We start from the raw sequence: 23,382 nt of genomic DNA on the forward strand, positions 1-23,382 counted from the left end.
TTAAACCCTAACCCTGTACCTCGTCGCGAACGGGTAGCCGCACCCTCAACCTCGATGTACCGGGATACGATAACGATATAACGCTGGAGACGCCTCGGGGTTAGAGCTTTGTATAGATTATGTTATCTGGCCCACTGTTATGAACTATAGCTATTCGATTTGTGTTGCGTTTTTGAAGCTATCCAGCCGCTGCGAGGTTGATTAAGACCATCATGTTGATGGTGGTGATGGCTTCATGCGCGCAGTCGACGAAGTGTTAGGTGCAAGGGTTAGGGTCAAAAGTGGAGACATGGTGCACGGGGACCAGCGACATGGTGCAAAGAGACCTTCTCAAAAAAAAAAAGGCGCCATTTGTTACCGGTACGTCTTGTTACCTTACCTCGGGTGGTTACACCGAATAGCTACCTATCGAACCGCTGGGTCTCGGGCAGGAAGGAACCTAGAAGCTGGAGCCTTTCCCCAGTACGGTAATGCATGACGTCGTGTGTAACAAACTGGTCCACGCAGCTTGGAAAAAAGTCAGGTACGTACGGAGGAGGACTTGGTTTACAACGGATAGGCAGGCACCCATTCTATCCGGCCAGCTACATCAACCCAAACCAACCTCTCATCTTCTTCCCTAACCCCAACAAGCCAACCAGAACCCCCGGCTACCTTAGGTTTCTTGCATGCTCCGAACTCTCGTCCGCAAAATGGCCGAAAACGCACCCAAGCGCCTCAAGACCTCCGACGAGGTCGTCATCGGCACCCACAATGGGCACTTCCACGCCGACGAGGCCCTGGCCGTCCACATGCTGCGCACCCACGTGCCCGCCTACCAATCCGCCCGGCTGGTCCGCACCCGCGACCCCGCGGTCCTCGCCGAGTGCCACACCGTCGTCGACGTCGGCGGTGAGTACGACCCGGCCCGCCACCGCTACGACCACCACCAGCGCGGCTTCACCACCACGTTCCCCGGCCGCCCGACCAAGCTGAGCAGCGCCGGGCTGGTCTACCTGCACTTTGGCCGCGAGATCGTCGCCCGCAAGCTCGGCGCCGAGGACCGGGAGAGCGAGGCCGTCGGCCTGGTGTGGGCCAAGCTGTACGAAAGCTTCGTCGAGGCGCTCGACGCCCACGACAACGGCATCGGCGTCTACGACCCGGCGGGCCTGTCGGCGGCGGGGCTGGAGAAGCGCTTCTCGGACGGCGGCTTCACGCTCGGCGCCGTGGTCGGGAGGCTGAACCCCAACTGGAACGACCCCGTGCCCGAGGACCCGGCCGAGGCGCAGGCGGCCGAGGACGCCCGCTTCGAGCAGGCCAGCCGGCGCATCGGCGAGGAGTTTGACCGCGACCTCGACTACTACACGCGGGCGTGGCTGCCGGCGCGGGAGGTGGTGGCCGAGGCGTACAACGAGCGCAAGCAGTACGACGAGCAGGGTCGCATCGTGGTGCTCAAGCGTCAGTCGGCGCCGTGGAAGGACCACCTCTACAGCCTCGAGGACCAGGCCGGGCCCGAGGCCGCCAAGGTGCTCTACGTGCTCTACCCGGAGAAGCCCGTCCCGGACGCCAAGTGGAGGATTCAGTGCGTGCCCGTCGCCAAGGACTCGTTTGAGAGCAGGAAACCGCTGCCGGCCGAGTGGAGGGGCTTCCGGGACGAGGAGCTGGACGCCATCTCCGGAGTCCCGGGTTCCGTTTTTGTGCACGCCTCGGGGTTCATTGGGGGCAACAAGACTTTTGACGGAGTTCTCGCCATGGCCAAAAAGGCCCTCGAAGCCTAAACCGAGAATGGCAAGCCGGATGGCCACCGGACCTGACGGATGGGGGTTCGCGTCGCTGCCTAAGCGGTGGTGGGCGGCGGGTGGTGGGTGTTGGGCAGCGAGGTCCACCATCCTGTCCCCTCGCTTCCTCGCTCACATGCCATTCTCCCAGGAGAGGCTTATTTCCGGCCGCGGAAATCAACCACGGCTTGGGGACTCCTTGAACGGCGGCAAACACAGGGAGTCGAAACAAAGCGAATGCTTCCTCGATCCGCTTCTTGCCGTGTTCGCGGTAGCACAGGGTGCCCATGGAACTTCATCGAATAACTACCGAGAGAAAAATAGAGATGGCACCTGGCGCGTGTGACAGATAATAACGAGGGGGAAAAAAACAAAACAAACGCCTGTCCCGTAACCCCCCAATCCGCTAGCACAACATCGGTTCCGAAGCGTTCTCTCCGTTTTCCCATGCCACCATCGTTCCCCTGAACCTAAACACCCCAAAGGCCTTCTGGACGCGGAACTGCCCGGATTGACTCGCCGGTTTCCGTGTTCGGTAGTCCGACGGAGGACCTGGTGAAGAGACATCCACGAGGTTGCTCTCTCTCCATCGGCGAAAAGAAAAAAGAATCAGCGCCGTGCCCGAACGGATTGCGCAGGAGGGGGAAAGTACAAAATGTCCAACATGTCCCATCTAGGCTCAATCTCCCTGTTGCCTCCATCGCTCCTTTTTGCCATCCAAACCCATCCGAAGAGAATACAGAGCAAGACCCGACCCGACCCGACCCGACGAAACGCCGCAGGAAAGTTGTTTGGTCCATTCTCGCACGCTGTAGTGTCCCGAACTGGCGGTGGTAGTGATAGTGGTAGCGGTAGCGGTAGTGGTGGTTATGGAGGAGGGAAAGGAGGAAGAGGGGAAAGATTTCATTGCTCGTTCGTTGCAGGGCCATCTGGAGAGCACAGTCTGCCTGCCCACTGATATGAAGCAGAAGGCCTTCGAGACGCCGCCGTCATGCGGTTGCGGCGCATGCCGATCGACCTCGTCTTTCGAGCCTTGCGCCTTCGTCGCGCGCGCCCCGATCATGTACGGGCGGCCCCGTCCTGTTGTCCGGCGGCAGCGGGTTCCTGCTGTTGCTGCTGCTGCTGCTCACCCTGTCCCTCTTCAATATCCTCGGCGCTCGCCTCGCGGTTCAGCGAGCTGCTCTCCTTGACGGGGCTTCCGGCGGCCTGGGCGAGGCTCGAGTGCTGGTGGGGGTGGATCTGCAGGCCGCTGCTGATGCTGAGGTGGTGGCCGTTGGGTCCCACGATGGGGCTCGTGAGGTGGGGGATGTTCTCGGGCAGCGGGTGCTGGCTGCCCACGGCGCCCGTGTCGACGCTGTTGCCCTTGCCGGCCTTGTTCATGGCGTAGTCGCCGCTGTCGAAGTACTTGCGCTCCTTGAGGTGCTTGGCAAAGTGATCGCTACGGCTGGGGAGCTTGCCGTAGAGGCGGAAGAGGCGCTGCTCCTCGGGGGAGAGGGACTGCCCGGGTTGGGTGCTGTTAGTCATGAGGCTCCAGTTTCCCTCGGCGTTGTTGGGCCCGGATGGTGGGCGAAACGGTCGGTGGCACGGCGGCTTCATGCGCACCGCCGAGGGGAAAGAAAAGAAAAAACGAGGGAGACGCCGGACTTACGCTGACATCAATCTTCTTGGCCTTGTGAGGATTCATGGCTGCAGATTTCTGCGGTTGCGAAAGCGAATCGATGGGTCGCCAAGCAGCTCGCTCAGCGGGATGAGGGAGGACGATCGCCTTGGTCGTCTACAAAGCTCCGCGCGGCGATGGAGGGTCTCTCGAGAGAATCGCCTGGTGCAGAACGCGATCAGGTTGGTATCTCGACCACGCCTAGTCACTCCTCGGATTCAACGTTGGGGATTCCGTGAGACGCTCTGTCGACTCTCAAACCTGACCGTTACCACGAGTTGCGATGGTGGGATGCCCGGCGGAGGTGGTTGTTAGCAGGGCGGGGGGTGGGGTTTCGTCACAGGGGAGCCCGCCGCTAAGGATCTGGCCCACAAGTCACTCTCTAGCCTGACTCATGTCTCGCGGGGCAGATGGCCAGCCCGGCTGTTGTTAGCACGAGACCTTGTGGAGGGTTAGGGTCCAAGAGCACCCAGGAGCGCCGACTGGCCCGTGCGCCCTCGCCCCCCAAGGGTCGGCCTCTTTGTGCCGCCTCGCTCACGGTCTCATTCTTGTGCAACCGCCGCGCGTCCAAAGCGGCAACATCGCACCATGAACACACGATGCGGCCGGTGGAATGGCACACGAGCACCTACTTATTGGCTCGGGCTTTGCGCCTCACCGCCGGCTGTTTCGTCTCACCCAGGATCCTCGAGATCGTGGTGGCCGGCCGTCGCAGGACACCGGTTTCCCTCTTCCGTTGAAAGGGGTGGCTTGACGGGAGATGGACGCATCGCATGTCTCGTGTGAATGTCACCAGGCGAAAGAGGCTCGCTATTACCATGAGCTTATCCTTCCCTCCCCTCACCTAGGCATACTATAGAGGATGATCCTACGAGTCAAGTCAAAATGCAACAATGCAACATCCATAGCCTATCATCCCTTGGAAGACGAGATCTCCTTTCTTTCTTCCCAATCAATGTCTTGCCCAACCTCGAGCCGTCCAGAGCATACCAGTCATGCACGCAAAGGTCACCACCACCCTGTTCCCAACACCCATAGCCAGCGACAGCTGGAGGTAGCAACCAACCCTCAGCTCCCTTCAACAACGCCCATCCGCCACGAGCACGCTCTCCCGCCGCCTCTTTACGCCGGCAGCGCCAGCAAAGCAAACACCGCTCCCTGCACAGGCCGGGCCATAAAATACGGCCCCCCCTCGGGAAACCCCCCCGTGTTCACGTCGTACAGATCCGTAAACGCCCTGTCCGAGGCCGTCTCGCCCACCCAGCGCGCCAGCTTGGACACCAGCAGGTCCCTCGTCGAGCGGCTCGCCACGGCCGCCGCGAACATCTGCCAGTCCGACTTGGCCCAGGGGCGGCGCGTGTCGAGGGGCACGCCGTACTCGCCCGCGACGGTGGGGTAGAAGTCGGACTGCATCGACAGGATGTCCTGGGGGATGAAGGAGAGGTTGAGGAGGCGGTCCGCGTAGAGGTTGTAGAGGAGGCCTGTTTTTGGGGGGGCGTGCGTGCGTGTGCGTTTCGGTGCAAGTCGAGTCAGGAAAGGGTTTGATCATCCACTTTCTCTAGGATGCAGAAGAAGCAAGCGGGGGGGTTGATGCTTACCGTAAGTCTCGTTCTGGCCGTAGCTCAGCGTCGCGTGCGGCGGGTTGGCCGCCGTGTTGATGGCAAGAGACCTCCAACCTTCAAGATAGGCGCTGGCGACGGCGCCGTAGGAGTCCGAGTGGTTGGTCAGCAAGGCGATCTCGGACATGGCCTTGAGGCCGATGATGCCCTTGATGGCGAGATTCGTTTGGTTTCTGCCGCCGAGTGAGTGGTTTGTTAGCACATGGCTTGTCTGATGCAGTAGACCACACCAATCTCTGCCCCCCCCCGGCTGGGATTGGAGATGGGAGGTTACGAAAGAGAAAGAGAGACAGAGAGAAATGAGATGAGGCTTACGACAGAGTCCCGGCAAAGTCGTCCGTGCTCAGCTGGTCTTGGGGAATGAGGGACTCCTCCACCAAAAAGCACGCCCATTGGGACAGGAGCGGGTAGTGCGCCGCGAGGTACGCAACGTCCCCGGTTCGCTGGGCATATGCCAGGCTCATGATGATCATATTTCCGCATTCTTCCAGCGGCATGGGCTCGTCGTTGCCGTCAGGATAGCCCCTGGCCACCGGGAACGTTCCGAGGTCGTGCTCCGCGTAGGCGTTGGGGTACGCTCCGCTCTCTTGGTTCTCAAACAACGGATCCAGCAGGTATCTGGCGAGCGTGGCGTTTAGGTACAGGAAGATGGGAAGCGCCGGGAAGATGACGTCGACGGTTTGGATGTCGCTGTTGGAGCTGATCTCCTTGAGAAAGATGTACGGCTTGGAGGCCGTGCCGGCGCATTGCAGCCCACCGAACGTTTGACGGACGGCGAGGGTGGTGATGGCGGCGTAGTCCTGGCCGGCGGCGTTTTCAGAGTCGGCCTGGATCTGCTGGTCGAGGGCCGATGACGAATCGAGCGCGTGCTGGTAGTCAGAGTAGAAAGCCGCCATGGCGGAGATCTCGTCTTGGTGGTACGATGACCATAGCCCGGGGACGGGTTCCATCTCCCCGCTGAGGCCAGCGAAGCGGATGACGTTGTCCTGGACGAGCCCAAGGGTGAACACCCGTTCCGTGTTGTCGTTACCCACGTTCCCCAGGTCGTGAGAGAAGGCAAAGACGGGCCTGGAGATGTCTCAGTCTTGCGCCTGCGGTAGATCGAAACATGCTTATTGGAAAAAAAAAAAAAAAAGAGGGGGAGGGGGCTTACCACGCGTCGTCTACCGCCCGGAAATTCGAGTCTGCCTCGTTGGTGAGGAGTTGGTGGTTGGCGAACTGGCTCCGTACCGTCACGTCTTCTCCAATTTGCCAGGTCAACTGTACGATCATGGTCAGATGCTATGCCCACGCTTGTCTACGAGTATCAAAGGGGGGCGGAGTGAGAGTCTCAATGAGGCTTACGCTGCCCTCCGAACTCGTAGCCAGATACCAGCTGCCCCAAGCGGCAATCTCGTCATCTTCCTTCAGCTCCTCCTGGGACTCGCGGTAGAATTTGTGGTACGAGACATCACCAGAGATCCCTGATTCCCACCGGATACCCTCCGACACATCGCCGCTGGCCCATTCTGTTATTCCCGTTAGTCCTCAGCTGACAATACCTCACCCCGGAAGAAGAAGCGTGGCGCAGCAGGAGACCATGTCTTACCGCCCGTGACGTCCATATACACCTGAACGCTGTGCTCCGCGCCGTCCGCAGACCTCGCGCCGACCGCCACGTACGAGAACTGCTGCGACTGCCGCGCCATATCGTCCGGGTAGACGGGCGACAGGAAGGTAACCGTCAAAACCACCTTGCCGGCAACATCCAGCGTGAAGATGCTCTTGGTCGACGTGTACTCGGCCGACGTTTGGCCCGCGAGCTCGGGGCCCGGCCAGGCGCCCATCCAGTTGTACGTCGCCCCGTCGACGGCGACCAGGCCCTGCCACCCGAGAGCGCCGCCACTTTTTTCTCGTCGGAGGCGTTGTTAGCTCTTGAGAAAAAGGCGGGAGTAGGATAAGGGAGGGGGGGATGAATGCTTACGTCCAATGTCGGGGCCAGGACCCCGGGAGGACAGGTCCTGATCCACCTTCTCTCTGAAGCCATGCGTTCAGATAGGGCGATCTCACGGCCAGGGGAATTGCTGGAGGCCGCACCGGGGAGTACGTTGACTCGGGCTGGACGACGACGACGGAGGCGGTTAGGGCTGCGGCGGCAGCTATCCTGTGGAGTGGCCGCATGGTTCCACTCTCTGGCGATAGATCCTAGATGGGATATCGTTCGTTCAGACGACGGATGAGCGAGGAGGCAGATCCAGAAGATGCTTGTGTATGTTTGTTGATGCAAGAAGAAGAAAAAAATGACACCACGAATGTCCAGACAGAGGGCGTGATGTTACCTGCAACGGTGAGGATGCTCATCACCCCCAATGCCCACGTGCCTGTCGGGGCGCGGGCGGGGGCAAGATGGAGAGATGGAGATGTCATATCTACGAGTGACTGGTGCCCAGACATCACGATGAGGGCATATGGAGGGGACCTTGCAGAGAACGGGCGTCGAAATTTTGAGCTACGCAGGGTGACGACGCACAAAGACGGACCGAGCGGCAAGAGGCCGGACCGCTGTGGCACAACGAGGGCAGAGAAATTATACACATATCATACCTACTCAGGCTTCGGTCCATCTCACAGCTCCCCTACATCCATGTATGTATCTGACGAGCACGAAGCGGGAGTGCCTGAGCCAATCCGGGCGATTTACATTGTTCCAGTTCTTGTATCTTTGGCCGCATGAGGAGGGGTTGCACTGCTCCCGAGGCGGGTGTGGCTTATGCAGGTACAGTGATATCCGTCCGGACTTGGAGGGGGACATGATGGAGATGGGCATGTCAAGGAAGTACGTCGCAAGTACGAGAAGCATTCAGGTGGCGTGCCACGTAACATGGCAGAGCCGGTGCGAAGAGTAAACAGGTGATCGAGAGGAGAGAGATTCAGAAATTGTATTGTGGAGTTCCCCATGAACAGGGGATTGTCCGAACGAGATATAATATTATTGTTCGTCGGACACCAAGCCCATCATCTAAACATCTTTCGGGTTATTTTGGGACCTGTATCCCAATCTCGTGAGTCATGGGACGGTTAGGGGAAGACACGGTGCTCGAGAGGATGGGAACGTTGTCATCTCGTAGAACGCTGTCCTTTATCCACGTGCTGCTGACGACGTGTTGATGGTTGTGCCTGATATCGCCAAGGCCCATCTTCAGCTCTCCTTGGATCTTGGGCCAGCACCCGCCAGGTTGGCCTTGACCATGTTCCTGAATGTCGGGTTCGGATGGCGTGGCGTCCCGGGGGAAGGTTCTTTACCCACAGATCATGGCAGCCTCCTGTACCCGCGGTGATCATGGAAACCGATGTTGCCTGGTAAATAGTAGCTTTCCCGTGGTTGCTTAGGCTTGAACTAGAAAATCCGAGCACGGTAGGATGGGTTACTTGTCCCGGTGCCTTTTCTTCTCGTTGGCGGACCACCGTCGGATAGGAGCTGCGATCCACCAACCTCTCTCTCCCAAGCTCGCAGGACAAGTTCCGCACAGAAAACGGAAACTCGTGGCAAGCGGCATGCTGCCCATGTCAGAGAATAGCGTTTGGGGAAGCCAAGAGAGACTGGGCCACGGAGGCAAGACTGGGGAAGGTCAGGGGGTGTGGGCGCCTTGGGACGACTCGGTGTTGAATGACGAGTCAAAAGATGCACCGAGAGTCCCGTCCCCAGCGGATGTTCACAACAAGCCCTACACTGATTACAGCCCTTCCTTGGCCAGCATATCGCCAATGTCCAAATAAAAGGCCACGGCATTGAACCTAGACGCGAGAGACGGTCAGCTACGCCGCCACCATGAAACCCGGGTCAGGCTCTGCACAACGTACGACGGCGGGTGCCCCATCCACTTCTGCATGGTGTACCGGAGCCTGTTGCTCCAGTTGATCAGGTCGAGGTGGTCCACCCCGAGCAGGGTGCCTTTGTACGTGCCCCATTTGCTGCTTTCGACGCTGACCAGGCCGTCGTTGGGCCCCTCCCGCTTGTCGATGATGCGGTGCGAGTGCCTGAAGGGGCTCAGGAGCGGCGGCCTGTGCTTGACCATGGAGCCGTACGAGAGATACCGGACTTCCGGGTCGTCGGGGGTCTGCGGGTTGAACTCGTCGTTCATGTACCGCGTGGTCAGCTGGGCAAAGGCGCTGGGCTCCCAGCCGGTGATGCGCTCCCAGAGGCTGTACAGGCGCTTGAGGTGATGGGGAGGGATGCCGTCGATGAGGTAGTCTGCGAAGGGGCTCCCGTGGTGCGGGGTCGAGATGGTGACGAGAGACTTGACCTTGACGTTGGCAGGCTGGAGCCGCGAGATCATGTAGCGGGCGTCCAGGCCGCCCATGCTATGGGCCACGATGTTGACGCTCCTGCCATGGGCCTGGGCCTCGATGTCTTGGGCGAGCTTGGCGGCTCGCTTCTCGATGGAGCTCGTGGGGGGAACCGAGGTGGTGATGATCTCGGCGCGGTTGGCCGTCAAGGCTTCCTTGATGCCTCGCCAGTAGTGGATGCTGGGGAGGTAGGACCCGGCCAGCTTCAGCTCGGAAAACCCGAGCAGGCCGTGGGCGAGCACCATCGGGTGCTTGGGCACCTCTGCCTCGCGACGTGTCAGTCCGAGGATCCAACGGCGCGGTCTGCTGCACCCAGCTCCCTGCCAACGCAAAAGAGAGGCAGGGCTTACCGTAGCGGTCTCTGCGCCGGGCATACTCGTCGGCTATCTCTTTGCCCAAGCCCTTGACGCGCCCGTCTGTGGTTGCAAGCTCACTGAAGAGCGGTGCGTAGGCGTTGAAGCAGCGTATCCGATGTGCAGGCCTCGAGCGACGGCTTGCATAACAAGCGCCCGCGCTTGCGGTGGGGACGGGGCATGATGCAACCCGAAGGGTCAGGGCCCTGCTCATCGAGTGAACGAGGGATAATATGGCTCCGATCAACGACCGAGGAGTGAGAGATAAGCGAAGTATGAGCGCGTCCCGTTCACTCGCGCCGCTGGGGATTGGGGGTGGTGGTTTTGGCCCTGAGAACTTGGCTTGGCTCTGGGGTCTATAGTAACGTCATCGCAACATCTCAGCCTCCCATGACTCGGTTCGCTCCTCTCTCCCTGTCATTTGTCAATGTTTACTAACAAAGGAGGTGAGTTGGGTGGATGGGAATGCCGGATCGTCCTAGATCTGGCATGAAGTTCTTGCTAATGCAGGTTCGGGGTTCAGAAACGGCTTGACCGTTGAGGATGGTGGCTGTGTTGCCTCATGCGTGCAAAGATCCAACATCGCTCCGTTCGTTCCTTGGGGGTGTTCGGGGTGTTCGTCTCATAACAAGCTTGCGTTGGACACGGTGCGGATCGCCGAAACAACACTGTATAGTATGTTGTATAGTATGTGGTCCCCACACTGTGGGGCGGGCGGGACTCAACGGCTCAGTCCGTGCGGCTAAAGTACGGACACGGACCCGACGACAATGGCAACGTGCCCTTGGCTTCTAATTACTGTGTAGGTGACGACCGGGTATCTGGGTACTCGGGTATTATTGCATGTGGTATGTACCTTACTACTTACTACACCACCCCTTACTACACCACCCAAGTGTTACGTTGCACAACCTTCTTCATCCAAACATGGGCTAACATCGTTCCCAAGATCCGTTTGTAATCCTTGACACCCGCGCAGGCCCCCCTCCCCCTTGGCTCGACCTATCCTCTCACCATCATCATCCCTCTTTACAGATAAATGTAGCAGAACGGCCCGTCGACCGTGCTAACAAGCTCCTTCATCTTTAACGTAACATCCGTCACGGCGCCCATCTCAATGATGTCGTCGAGCGTCCCGTTCCTGCTGGGCGGGTCGTTCAACATGGTGATGGTCCCCGCCACCTGGTCGTACCTCGCGCCCGAGGCGTCCAGGAGCTGCCAGAGCCACCAGACGCGGTCCACCTGGGCGTGATGCACCCAAAAGGCCGGGTCGCCCGGGGCGGCGAACAAGTCGCCGCCCGGGTCGCCGCCGATGGTGAAGTGGCCGGCGGCGTGCACGCCGGGGAAGCCGTTGGGGAAGTCGCCCTGGAGGCGGGACTGGAAGGGCCCGATGGTGCTGAAGGCCGGGTTTTCGAGGAGTTCGAGGATGTGCGGGGCCGTGGTCCAGGTGCTGGCGGTCCATTGAGAGATGGCGCGGCGGAGGCAGCGCGGGTTGGGGGTCAGCGGGGGCTGGCCGCCGACCGTGACGGGGGGCACAAGGTCGAGGGTCGGGGCGATGGGGCCCAGGTTGACGGTGAAGTTGGCAAAGGGGCCGGTGGTGACGCAGCCGCCGCCGCTGTTCTCGACGGGGATGACGATGAGGCCGCCGCCCATCAGGGTGCCGTTGGGGTTGTGGGGCACGTTTTCGCCGTTGCCCCCGAGGCCGAACTCCCCGTCGTTGAAGACGATGGAGGGGTAGGGCTGGGCGGCGGTGTCGGGCCAGTGCCAGTAGGGGAACGGGCCGTCGTAGCCGCACTCCTCCTTGAGGGCCTCTTCGAAGAGCCAGATGAAGTAGCGATGCCAGTGGAGGAAGTTGGCCGTCGCGTGGATGGTGCGGGTTTGGATCAGGTGAACCGCAACGAAGTCGTCGTAGCGGTTCAGGGCGCCCGGGACCTCGGCCGGGTCGTAGCGGGAAGGCTTGGAGTGGAGGCAGTTGATGGCGCCGGTATACTTCTTCTTCTCCTCGTTCGAGAGAGACTTCCTATGCAGGGGTCAGCAACCCTAAGCGGTGCGCCACCAACGTTGGGACGGACGTACCAGTTACGGCGAACCTTGACCTTGGTCAGGTCGCATCCCTTGCCCTTGCCCTTGCCCTTGCCTTTCCCGTTGCATTTTCTTTTGGCTTTTCCTTTGCCTTTGCCGAGGTTCTTTTGCTCGCGGAGGTTGGCGATGGCGTCGTAGGTCAGCCGGAGGAACCCATCCTCATCCTGTGCGGGATCGTAGGGAGGAAGGTCGCCCGCGACGAGGTCGATGGTGTTCAGGTCTCTCTTGGCCGGGCCTGGAGCAGCCAAGGAGGCAGGGAGAAGAGTCGAGACCGCAACGGCGGTCCCGAAGAGCAACTTGGAAAGCATGTTGACGCCCGAGCTGAGGAACCGGTTGGGATGGGGCTGGGATTCAGACAAGAAGATCCCATGAGGGTTTCCGCGTGGGAAGCCTCCTCCTTTTGTACACCTCTCTGGCAGCTTGGGCCAACCCCGGGTTGCGGGTTGAGCTTAATGTACGGTGTAACGCAGGTTGCCATTCCGAGAATCCCAGAGTATAATTCATGCGCGGGTCGCAACCAAAGCCTTGTTGAGGGTTATCGAGAGCGCCCGAAAGGGCGAAACCGCCAGGACAATTGCATGATGAGCAACCACGCCGAACGATAAAGAACACGCATCCCTGCTGCTCTCTGCTGATGGCTTCTCAAACCGGAGTCAACTTCGTCGTGGCGGCCACCCGAGTCTGCAGAGCATTGGTGACGACCAGGGACGGGGAATTCGGTATGAACCACGAACGATCTGTCCTTGGTGCTGGGCAGGAGGGACTGGGAGAAGCGTGGCGAGTTGAGACGGCCGAGAAGGGAGCAAAGAGGCGGGAGAGGGTGAGACGGTCGTTACATTGCAGGCACTCGGTTCCCCCGGGGACGTGGATCTATTGCCAGCCTGCAGTACACGCTACTGGTCGGAGTGAGATCAGGTTGGCGGGCCCTGTCCCTGTCCCTGTCCTTTTCCATCTCGCTGTTTGAAGTTCCAGGGTTTGCTTTTCGAGCCAGGCCACCCAACGTTGTGGCTGGCCTTGGGGGACGGGGGCCCCGAGATGGGAGACAACCCCGGTCCCCCCCCCCCCCCCCCGTGCCGCAAAAGCGCGGCACATATGCAAAACGTGGACAGGCAGATTGCGGGGCTGGGTCAGGCCTGGCGTCGGGGGTACGGCAACCCGACGGTTATCACTTGGCGAAGGTTCCATGCGGTTCGTCTGGGTCCTTCAGGGGTGATGATATTTCTCCCATCTCGATCTTGATGCTAGCGTACGGTAGTGTAGCGTGCTCACATAGCACAAGGCTCCACTGTCCCTCTCGGGACTTACACCGTTACAACGTACACCGTAGAAGGGAAGCCGTGGACAAGGGTTAGGGTTGTGCATGCTCAGTACACACATAGTAGTAAGTGAGGTGAGGTATCCCAGTTACACGTTCTTTGAACCATTCAGGCTTCATCATGCCGCCAATGACCACCAAGCCAAGTCACACCGTTGATGAAATGGAGCAGGATGCTTGCTCCTTTTTCTCCTGGCATGTATTTAGAGCCCGTGTATTGTAGTGATTCATCATCTCGTTCATTGCAGTACGGTACCGTAGGTAGGTCATGGCCCATGAGGGAACTTCAAGAACCGCCGCCCCGAGGTCACGTTGGAACGAACCTGTGTGTGCCTCCAAAGGCCCCTCAGCCACACTGCGCCCCCTGTACCGTGCGCCGCACAGTAAAGTTGCTACCTGAGACACCGTAGGTAGGATTTGGCTCCGTGATGAAAACAACAACTGCAACCTTACACCCAACCGTTTCCAACAAGAAAGCCTCTCCGATTGGCGTTGGCGAAGCCCAGGGTAGTGGCAGTTCCGCGTCCAACAACCAACAGCATATAGCTCATCCATCTTGCATGGGGGAAGAACGGGATCCCATGGTAAAGAGAATGGAACCTGGCCTTGCTAAAGTGTCTCCGATCGGAAAAGACATGCCGAAAGGAGAAGGGAGAGATTCATCTGCCGTGGAACCGGAGGTGAGGTGACAGGCGCGCAGTGCAGTGCAGCGCAATGCAGCCTTGCGACCCGACGGCTCGAACAGTATCCTCCAGAGACTGTGGAGGATGCCCTTCCTTCGCCCCCATATCGGAGCCTTGCGGTTTAGCCACCACTCCCAACACACCTATCGCCATGCAAGCTGAGCGCCCCGGCGGCTAGCGTGAAGGACAGCTGAACCCGCTCACCAACAACCATCCAATGCCCCGGGACCACCGGGAGTAGAAAGGCATGATGATATCTAGCGGTACTCTGCCCCGCCGCTGTCGCCATGGCATCCTCTTGGGCCAGCAGAGTCGCCTCCTCCAGCGGCACTCCGATGCCGACCCAGCTCCGCCGTGACGGCTGACGGAAGAAACCAAAGGGACGCCCTTCGTCCCCAACGGCAACCATGGCCTCCTCCGGACACGTCTGCTATGGAGACAAGTGCTCCGTCTTTGTCGAGGCTCTGGTCGGCGGGGCAGCACCGGCCGGCGATGCCGCCATGCTGGGCCTTTTCGCCGCTCTGATCCCGCCCGTCGTCTTCAACGGGCTCCGGTTTGGGGCGCGCACTTCCACGGCGTTGCTGCTCCTGGCGCTCCTCGTTGCCGTCGTGGGCCACGTCGCAAAGATCCTGCTCATGGCCAACCCGACCAGGAGCGTCTATGCCGCCGTCTATCTCCTGGGAACGCACTGGGGCGCCGTGCTCATCATGTCCGCTGCTTCTCTGGTGCTTCCCCACGTCATGGTCATCTACGGAGACGAGTTCCGGCTCGTCTCGGACCCGGGATACGTGAACGTCTTCTTCGTGATCCTCGACGTTTTCATCCTCGCCTTCCAATCGGTTGGGATAGGCTTTGCCTCGACGGCTCACGAGGCTCAGGAGGTAGGAAGGGTCTCGGGTCGGTCCATGGAGAGGGAGAACGAGCGCTGACGGACGCTTCCCGGCAGGCCGCTCAAGGCGTGAGCATGCTCCTGACGGGCCTTTCCATCCAGGCTTTCAGCCTCCTTTCCTTCCTGGGCCTCTGTCAATACTTTAAATACAAGCTTGCCCGCCGCCGCTACATCCTCGACGACACATACGCCCACGTCTATCTGGCCCGCCGATTCCGATACCTCCTCCTCTGTACGTCCGCACCACCACCCCTACCCCCATGTTCCACTCACAATGAAAAAAAGGGAAAAACGTATCTTCTAACCAACCTCCCTCCAACCCCAGCCCTCCAAGCCTCCACCGCTCTCCTCCTCCTCCGCACCATCATTCGCATCACGGTCTGGAGCACCAACTTTGCCGCCCCCTTCGCGCGCTCCCAGCTCACCGCCCTCCTCCTCGACGACGCCCTCGTCTTCCTCGCCGCGCTGCTCCTCGTCATCCACCCGCCGGGCCGCGCCTTCGGCCCCGCCTGGTCCCCGACCTCCCCGCTCGCCAGGCCCGACCCATCCGAGCCCCGGACGGGCGCCAGCCCTTTCTCCCTTCCCTTCCGCCGCCACCACCACAGCTCCCGCATCCGCCACAACGTCATCTCCCTCCCGCTCTCCTTCTCCCCCGCCTCGTCCCCCCGCTTCAGCCCGGCGTCCGCCACGTTCAGGGCGGCGGCGGGCATGCCGCTGGGCCTTCCGGCGCACCCGTCGCCGCGCTACTCCCAGCAGCAGCAGCAGCAGCAGCAGCAGCAGCAGCAGCAACAGCTCCCGACCCCGCCGCCGTCCGCCACCGCGCCGCTCATGTCGCCGCGGAACCACCCCGTCCACCACCGCGTGCCCTACTCCCCGTCTGCTGCTGTTGCTGCCGCCGCCGTCATGGGGTCGCCGACGCAGAGCACGGGGTTTTTGGAGGCGCAGGAGAGCCCGGGGCTGGATGCTACTGCTGGCTCTTCTGCGGCGTGGACGCCGACGCCGACGCCGACGACGACGACGACGTTGGTGGGGGCATTGCAGCAGCAGCAACAGCGGCAACAACAACAACAGCAGCAGCAGCGGCAGCAGAGAAGGAAGAGGTGGGGGAGAAGGAGGTGGAGAGCCGGGTCTTCTGGATCGGGGAGGGCCGAGACCGAGATGGTGGATGGCGATGCCTTGTGGAATTGAGGACTGGTATCTTGGATACCTAAGCGGGATCTAGAAGAGGCGTTGGGGCGTTAGGGATCGAGGCCGGTTTTTTTTTTTTTTCGTGTTTTTCCATGGGCGTTGAAAGCTAAAAGAAAAGCATGATGATGTGGGCGGTGATGTGTGTCACGGGAACAAGGCTTCTTGTTTTCTTTCACAAGGGGGGCTTGCTCGTTTACTACAGTATGGTCCCTCCTTCGCAGATAGAATGGACAATGGGTTCGAGGGCCCAAGTATCCTGTCGTTAACAGCATAGACGGATTCAAAGAAAAACACTAAATACCCTCTCCTGCCTTGCTTCCTCATCCTGCGATCCTGCGTAAGTGACAGCGTAGCATATAATTAACCAACATCTGCGCTGTGTAGGCCTGCCTGCCCCCCCGCCCCAGCAAGACAACCAGCAGAGTCAACAACCGCATGGAGATTGTGTTGACGCAAAGTTGAAAAGGCACCAGACCTTCCCACATCATGATCATCGGAAACTCGCCGGCCTTTTGTGAGCAAGTTCTCTTTGATTTTTTCTTTTCCTTCTCCGCAGCATGGTAGCAATTTTGGTCAACACCACCTTCCTTTACCTGACACACGGCAGTGCGTAGTAGTCAACATCGCTCTACCGCAATAAAACGCAAACCCAACTCCCTAGAACGCCATCAACAAGATCCCCCCTTCTCTTTCTAACTGCCCGTACAACCAAGTGTGACAGCCAATACTAACAACAAGAAAAATAAGTTTATGTGTTGAGCGCGCCCACCATCTGCGAATTGCGGACCGACAGAAAGAAGGAAACACGGCCATTCGAGCCATCATCTCCGTTCTCTCTCTGGGGCATACGGGGGGTGGCCTGAAACCTTTGCCCTGCTTCTGACCATGATACATCTACTTCTTCTTGCTCTTGGTCTTCGCCTTGGTGGTTGTGGTGGTCGAAGTCACCGCAGTGTTTGAGCCCGTAGATGCCACGCTCGACGCCCGCGAGGGGGACGCCGAGTTGGCCTTGCTGGCCGTGGCCGATTTGACATTATCAAGGTTCTTGTTCTGTATCATATATCTTGTCAACTCTCACGTTCTACTGTGCCTGTCTTGCCAAGGGAGGGAGGGAGAGAGAGAGAGGGGGGGAAGGAGGAACCAATGCTCACCTTCACGCCGTTCGCCTTGGCCTTCTTCTTGGCCGGCGCCAAGCCCAGCACGCTGTCCTCGTCGTTCTCCTCATCGTCGGCCTCGCGCTTCAGCTTGCCATTCGCGCCGTTCGACTTGGTGGTTGCGGTGGTGGTGGTGTTGATGTCCTCAAACTCCTTGACCACCGTCGTGAGCAGCGTGTTGCAGCGCCGGCTCAGCTCCGTCGGCGTCCGGCTCAAGAAGAACCAGTCGAAGCGGAAAAGCGGGCTTTCGCGGATCTCATCGCGGATCTTTTCGTAGATGCCTTCCGAGTCGATGCCGTACTTGTCCAGCATCACCAGGAGGAAGCGGTCCTCCTCCTCGGTGTACACCTTCTTGTTGGTCGTCGAGACCGAGTAGCTAATCTTGAGCTGCTGAAGCGGCACGCGGTACTGGCTCATCTTCTTGCGCAGCATCTTGCGCTGATGCTCAATCTTTCGCATGCGCTCCTCGCCGTCCTCGATCACCTTGATGTACTTTGTGTAGTCGGCAATCTCGGTGTAGCGCTGCCAAAAGACCTTTGCGTACGCCTTGACCTCGGCGGGCGTCTTGCTGTCCACCTCGGTGGCGATGCCTTCGTAGTCGTTCCGCCCAAACTTGGCCGAGCCGTTGATGAACTGCTGGAAGTCGCGCCGGTTCCAGTCGCCGAACCCTTGCTGCGCCAGGCGCTGCTTCTCCTCTTGCTCCTCCTCGGTCAGCGGCGTGGCGTTGTCGATCTCCTGCTGGTCCAGCGCCCTCTCGGCCTCGCGCTCCGAGAGGTTGTCGTCGTCGCCGTCGGGAAGCGGGACCTTGTACCCGATCTCCTTGCGGTAGTACGCCGTCTCCCTGTCCTGGAGGTCGCGGAGCCGGGGAGGGTAGAACTGGTAGTCGTGGACGGGGATCTGCTTGGGCGCGCGCGGGGCCTTGGGCTTGGGCTCGGCGCGGTTGCCCGACTGCAGCGCCTGCTTGTAGTACTTGTCGATCGAGTAGATCTGCTCCTTGCGCTCGCGCTTGGACGGGTTGATCCAGTTGATGCCGATGTCCTTCTTGCGCGCCGCGAAATCCTCGCCGTTCCACTCGTAGGCCGACTCGGACGTGAACTTTTGGAGGTCGTCGATGCCGAGCTTCTCGTACCGGGCGCTGAGCTCCTGCGTCCGCTTCTCGCCGGCTTGGAGGATCGCGTCGATGTCGTCATCGTCCAGGTTGGCGCCCTTCTCGGCGAGCTCCCCGAAGGCGCCCTTGGTCTGGAACACCTTTTCGGCGCCGTGCTGGATCATGGAGAGCAGCTCGTCCTTGTTGGCCGCCGCCTTGGCCGCGGCCTGGGCGCGGCCTTGCTGGATGACGAGCTGATCGAGGCGCAGCTTCTGCGCCGCGCGCTCCAGGACCTTTTCTTCGATGGCGTTGTCCGTAACGAAGCGGTACACGACGACCTGCTTCGTCTGGCCGATGCGATGCGCGCGGTCCATGGCCTGCAGGTCGGCCTGAGGATTCCAGTCGCTGTCGTAGAGGATGACAATGTCGGCGGTGGTCAGGTTGATGCCCAGGCCGCCGGCCCTCGTGGTCAGCAGGAAGATGAACTTTTCGGATCCCGGCTTGTTGTACTCGTCAATGGCGGCGATGCGGTCCTCGTGGGCCGTGCTGCCGTCGATGCGGCAGTACTTGTAGCCTCGGAAGACGCAGTAATCCTCCAGGATGTCGAGGAGACGGCTCATCTGCGAGAAGATGAGCACGCGGCTGCCCTGCGCCTGGATGCGCTTGAGCAGCTTGTCCAGGACGAGCATCTTGCCCGAGTTGAAGATGAGATGCTCGTCGGTCGTGTAGGGCGGGCCCGGCTCGGCGCCCTCGAACAGGTAGGGGTGGTTGCAGCACTTGCGAAGCTGCATGACGATGTTGAGCAGCCGCGTCTTGGACTCGCGCTTGCCGCCGGCCCCGTTGACGGCGTCGATGTCCTTCTCGAGGATCTTCTTGTACCACTTGACCTGCATCTCGGACATGCCAATGTAGACGTTGATCTCCTTCTTGGGAAGAAGGCTCTTCTCGACGTCGCTCTTGACGCGGCGGAGCAGGAAGGGCCGGAGCACGCGGTGCAGCTGCTGCACCACCGTGTCCTGATCGCGGCCTTGGCCCGAGAACCACTGGTCGAACGCTTCCGAGTCGCCAAAGACGTCGGGGAGCAAGAAGTTGAGGAGGGCCCAGAGCTCGTGCAGGTTGTTTTGCAGGGGCGTGCCGGTGATGAGAAGGCGGTTCCGCGAGGTGAACATGCGGATGACCTGGGACAGCGACGACTCCTCGTTCTTGATGCGGTGGGCCTCGTCGATGATGATGTACTCCCACGCAAACTTCTTGAGGTGGGCCTTCTCGCGGAGTATCATCTCGTAGCTGGTGATGCAGACGTCAAAGTTCTCGTCGACCAGGCGGTCGTTGATGAGCTGCTGGCGCTCGTCCTTGGCGCCCTGCAGGACGAGGACGTTGACGTCGGGCGTCCACTTTTCGAACTCGCGCTTCCAGTTGTCGAGGGTCGACTTGGGCACCGTGACGAGGTGGGGGCCCGTGATGCCCATGATGTGCCGCAGGTAGCCCAGGAACGAGATGGTCTGGAGGGTCTTGCCCAGGCCCATTTCGTCGGCCAGGATGCCCGAGATGCCGTTTTCGTGCAGAGAGATCATCCAGTTCAGGCCGGCGATCTGGTAGTCCCTCATGGTGCCGTTGATGAAGGGCGGCGACTCGCGGAAGACCGTCTCGGCCGAGCCCCCTTCCTTTTCGTCCTTGAGCAGCTCGGCGTCCTCCTCGGCCTCGGTCCGACGGCGCCTCTCGCTCGTGGCGCCGCCCTGGCGGCCTCCGCCTTTCTTTTTCTTGGCCTCCTCCTCGTTCTGACGATCGATCTCGGCCATGATCTCGCGGATCTTGGGGTTGGGGTTCGTCTCGATGAAGTGGCGAAAGAGGTCCGTCAGGCCCAGCAGGTACCGGAACCGGCGAAGCGTGTCATCTTCCTGGACGCCAATCAGCTAGGTGCTCCCAGAACCACGGCAGCGGCGGCAGCGGCGGCATAGCTTTCCCACCTTGGACTCTCCCAGACGGTCGTGCTTCTTTCCAAATATGCTCCTCCGTAATTGATTGGCTTCCGAGCGCTTCTTGCGGCCGTCCGCGACGGCATCGCCGGCGACGCTGCTCTCGGTTGTGTTGGGGTTGGTATCGGAATCGGTGTAGTCGGGGGTCTCATCGACGTCCTGGTTGCGCGTCCAGCGTCAGCCAAAAGCCTGGTTCGTTTGGTCCCGACGGCCCCGGAAAGCGGCCCGTCGCAGCGCAGCGCGTGCTCGGAGGCGGGCCAACGTACCATCTCGTCGGCCGCCTGGGCGGTTGGCGCGTCTGGCGCGTCGGTCATGGATGTGTCGGCGTCATTGACGCTCTGCCGCGGACGTGGCGCCATGGTGGCTAGAGTGGCCTCGGTCGAGAGCCGAGCTTGGATGGGAAACGCGACTTAGACGCGCCGGAACGTGTAAGTGTGGAAGCGGACGTGTCGGCGCGGCTTGCAAGGGACTTTGGAGGGCCAGAAGATGGGATTCGCGATGGTGGGAGGATTCGTTGGGGGTGGGGGGGGGATTCGCGACGGCGTCTTGGGGAGAGAAAGAGAGAGAAGAAAAGGCGGTTGAAGAGGGTGGGTTGTTGCAGGGTGCGAATTTCTGAGGTTGAGGAACCCCAAAAAGGTGCAAACCGCGCCTGTGGGCCAATCAGAGCGCCCGGATGCGAGGTGGGCAACGTTGGGAGAAGGGGTCGGCGGGCAATGCCGAACAAAAAAAAAGACCGTCTTCTTTGGTTAGGGTACCCCTTTGCCCGAGGTACGCTGCGGCCTGGCCTCGTAAACACTCGCGACATGACTCGGTCTTGCGCATTGAAAAGCAAGAGAGGCCCGAGAAATGCTGTACCCTTCATTTTTGGGGCGATGGATGCAGACGGGGACCGGTCCCGTGGCGGGTGCTCCATACCCAGTGGATGTAACCGTAGAGAGGTGCCCACCTATTTTCATGTACACACGGATATCGGCCTGGACGACGTGGGCTGAGGCTCCCAAAAGCAAACCTCCGTTCCAGAGCAGCATTCTTTTGTCTGACCGGCCCCAGGAGATCCCGTTCAAAGGAGCGCAGCATGTCGGAAAGCCGCTTGCCGGCTGTCTTTCCTGGTTGTCTTGGTAGGTTGTCCAGGGGGGGGGGGGGGGGGGGGCGGTGCAAACCCCTACGACGTATTAGTGACTTGTACGCAGTACATGTGTCGCCGCGATACCTAGATGCCTCTCTTCTGCCTCCTGTGTGCTGTACAGCTTCTGCTGTTCACTGGAGGAGAACTTGCGCTCGGCATTGGGTTCATAGGTACTGTGTAATGTTCGTTCGCTCTTCGGCGCATGTCTCTTCTCGCCCTTTGGCCGCGCAGCAGCACGAGGCTCCCGGTTGCAGGGCTTATGTCATCCGCACGCGGCCAACAGTGCAAGATATGACATAAGGTACAAGACGCACTGTCCACACCGCCCCACGTGCCCTCTTTTCCACCAGGCATCCACCCGATACTGAGCCAGGGCCCGCTGCCCAGCTCATAACTAATGATAAACTTGCCCGGCGTAGTGGCAACAGGGCACCAGAGACACGACCTTTGATTAAGTCATACTTCAGCTTCAGGTACGCGTGTGCAGAAAAGCCCGACTAGTCATCTCCGACAACCTCATCCTTTTTCAATCGGCTCCTGCAGGTGCATCGCATCTTTTTTTTTCTCATCAGGCCGGCTTCCTCTCATCGTTTCTGCCGCTACGCAAAGAACTTCTCCAAAGTTCCATCTGCCACTGATCTTGGCGACTGCAACTCCAGGCCGCCGGAGTGCTCCGCTGCAAACAAACCCGCATCAAAGATTCAAGGGGCCCGCTTCGCCGTGGCCCACTTCCACCACTTGGCTTCCATTCATCGGTGAAAACCCCTCAGTCCAACCCTCAACCACGCAGTCATAGCCCACCCCATTTTCTCCCCCGAACCTTGGAGACGACGACGTCAACGACAACGGACAAAGCATCGCCATCCACCTGCTTTGTCCGAAGCATCGCTCCCCGCCCCGACCTCGAGGATCTCATCCTCCCCTCCTTTGACGCTCGGCGTGTGCGCCAAGCCGATCCAACGAACCCGCCATGAGTGCCGATGCCAACGACCTGCTCGAGGCCTTCCGGGCCGCCGCCCTGTCGGTGACGAAGCTCTACAAGACGTCGGCCCAGGCCCAGGCCAAGTCGCGCGCCGACGGCTACCAGGACTGCCTGGAGGATCTGCTGGCGTTCCTGGACAAGGAAAACATTGGCCTGCAGCAAACTGGCGAGGGGCAGAGGGTTCGGCGATGGATCCTGGAGCGCATGGACCCCGGGCGAGAAGCGACGTCGCCGCCGCTCGAAAGCGAAGACGAGGCCGAACGATCCGACGCCCACGTGCCTTCTTCGCCGCAAATGCAACGGGCCGCCATGGTTCCCCCCTCGCTCCCGCAACGCAAGGACGATGTCGTGATGGCCCGGGACGTCTCGGCGCCCCCCGTCCTCGCCACCACCACCGCGGCCCCGGCCGTGGAGGAGGTCGACATCGTGGTGCCCACGCAAGAGACCTTTACGTTCCAATCCTCGCATCCCTACCCGCACGACGAAGCCCTGCGGCTCGCCAGCCTCAACCTTTCGGACCCTCAGACGACGACCTCTGCCCCCGGCACCCGCACCACGACGCCGCGGAACGGGCGGCATCGAAACGGACGACCGACACCGACAAGCTCAGCGGGGCGCACGTCCCTGGGCCGCGGCGCCGGGCAGAAGCGCAAAGTCAACCTCGCCGAGATCTTCGACCTGGGCAGCCTGGAATACGGGAACGGCAAGGACATGTTTGGTGGTGGCAAGAGGAGTAGGATTTTATAGTGGGGTGGGAAAGAGGAGGATGTGTTTACAAGAGGAGGAGAGGAGGAGGAGGAGGAGGGCATGATCATGATGGATTTTTTTTTTGGTCCATGATTACATCTTTACCTATGACGACTACTGGACGCTACGCTACACTTACTACACTACACTACACGGGGGAACCTATTTCTTATGTCTTTTTTTTTTTTTTCTTGTGAGGAAAGGAATGGGAAACTTCTTTGACTCGCACATGTTGATAATCATTTGCATTCCGGGTCGGCTTGGGTGGTTCAAGGGGGGGGTGGGGCGTACGGGAACTAACTGGCATGGATCTCGGGGACAACACATGGATAGCCTGGGGATGTTGGCCAGAGAGTTCAATGGAGCGTGCCGGGGCATAACTGGGAGCATCTGGGAGGTCGTTTCTACACTTGATACCACACACGCACAGAGGAAGAGTCT

The 23,382-nt window shown here is 60.2% G+C and overlaps 8 protein-coding genes across 8 annotated transcripts; 3 read left to right on the top strand and 5 right to left on the bottom strand.

Annotated features, from left to right (window-relative positions):
• Window positions 1-668: 668 nt before the first annotated feature.
• On the top strand, window positions 669-1,757 carry VTJ83DRAFT_7432 (uncharacterized protein; the record flags this gene model as incomplete). The annotated part of the gene is made up of 1 exon (XM_071014254.1): window positions 669-1,757. One exon carries the CDS (start codon window positions 669-671, stop codon window positions 1,755-1,757), a length of 1,089 nt encoding a protein of 362 aa, XP_070863649.1.
• Window positions 1,758-2,816: 1,059 nt separating this feature from the next.
• On the bottom strand, window positions 2,817-3,441 carry VTJ83DRAFT_7433 (uncharacterized protein; the record flags this gene model as incomplete). Its single annotated transcript, XM_071014255.1, has 2 exons — window positions 2,817-3,254; window positions 3,406-3,441. The coding sequence occupies 2 exons, from the start codon at window positions 3,439-3,441 to the stop codon at window positions 2,817-2,819; spliced, it is 474 nt and encodes a 157-aa protein (XP_070863650.1).
• Window positions 3,442-4,536: 1,095 nt separating this feature from the next.
• On the bottom strand, window positions 4,537-7,193 carry VTJ83DRAFT_7434 (uncharacterized protein; the record flags this gene model as incomplete). Its single annotated transcript, XM_071014256.1, has 7 exons — window positions 4,537-4,895; window positions 5,013-5,206; window positions 5,349-6,101; window positions 6,187-6,293; window positions 6,378-6,541; window positions 6,622-6,917; window positions 6,997-7,193. 7 exons carry the CDS (start codon window positions 7,191-7,193, stop codon window positions 4,537-4,539), a joined length of 2,070 nt encoding a protein of 689 aa, XP_070863651.1.
• Window positions 7,194-8,746: 1,553 nt separating this feature from the next.
• Window positions 8,747-9,926, bottom strand: VTJ83DRAFT_7435 (uncharacterized protein; the record flags this gene model as incomplete). The annotated part of the gene is made up of 3 exons (XM_071014257.1): window positions 8,747-8,807; window positions 8,874-9,621; window positions 9,710-9,926. The coding sequence occupies 3 exons, from the start codon at window positions 9,924-9,926 to the stop codon at window positions 8,747-8,749; spliced, it is 1,026 nt and encodes a 341-aa protein (XP_070863652.1).
• An 815-nt stretch (window positions 9,927-10,741) lies between these two features.
• On the bottom strand, window positions 10,742-12,102 carry VTJ83DRAFT_7436 (uncharacterized protein; the record flags this gene model as incomplete). The annotated part of the gene is made up of 2 exons (XM_071014258.1): window positions 10,742-11,732; window positions 11,789-12,102. The coding sequence occupies 2 exons, from the start codon at window positions 12,100-12,102 to the stop codon at window positions 10,742-10,744; spliced, it is 1,305 nt and encodes a 434-aa protein (XP_070863653.1).
• Window positions 12,103-14,199: 2,097 nt separating this feature from the next.
• Window positions 14,200-15,869, top strand: VTJ83DRAFT_7437 (uncharacterized protein; the record flags this gene model as incomplete). The annotated part of the gene is made up of 3 exons (XM_071014259.1): window positions 14,200-14,673; window positions 14,739-14,913; window positions 15,007-15,869. The coding sequence occupies 3 exons, from the start codon at window positions 14,200-14,202 to the stop codon at window positions 15,867-15,869; spliced, it is 1,512 nt and encodes a 503-aa protein (XP_070863654.1).
• An 894-nt stretch (window positions 15,870-16,763) lies between these two features.
• Window positions 16,764-20,445, bottom strand: VTJ83DRAFT_7438 (uncharacterized protein; the record flags this gene model as incomplete). The annotated part of the gene is made up of 4 exons (XM_071014260.1): window positions 16,764-16,919; window positions 17,021-20,008; window positions 20,078-20,245; window positions 20,353-20,445. The coding sequence occupies 4 exons, from the start codon at window positions 20,443-20,445 to the stop codon at window positions 16,764-16,766; spliced, it is 3,405 nt and encodes a 1,134-aa protein (XP_070863655.1).
• Window positions 20,446-22,182: 1,737 nt separating this feature from the next.
• VTJ83DRAFT_7439 (uncharacterized protein) lies at window positions 22,183-22,941 on the top strand (the record flags this gene model as incomplete). The annotated part of the gene is made up of 1 exon (XM_071014261.1): window positions 22,183-22,941. One exon carries the CDS (start codon window positions 22,183-22,185, stop codon window positions 22,939-22,941), a length of 759 nt encoding a protein of 252 aa, XP_070863656.1.
• Window positions 22,942-23,382: the final 441 nt, after the last annotated feature.

This window comes from Remersonia thermophila, chromosome 7 (genome assembly GCF_042764415.1).
Source record: "Remersonia thermophila strain ATCC 22073 chromosome 7, whole genome shotgun sequence".
NCBI lineage: Eukaryota > Fungi > Ascomycota > Sordariomycetes > Sordariales > Chaetomiaceae > Remersonia > Remersonia thermophila.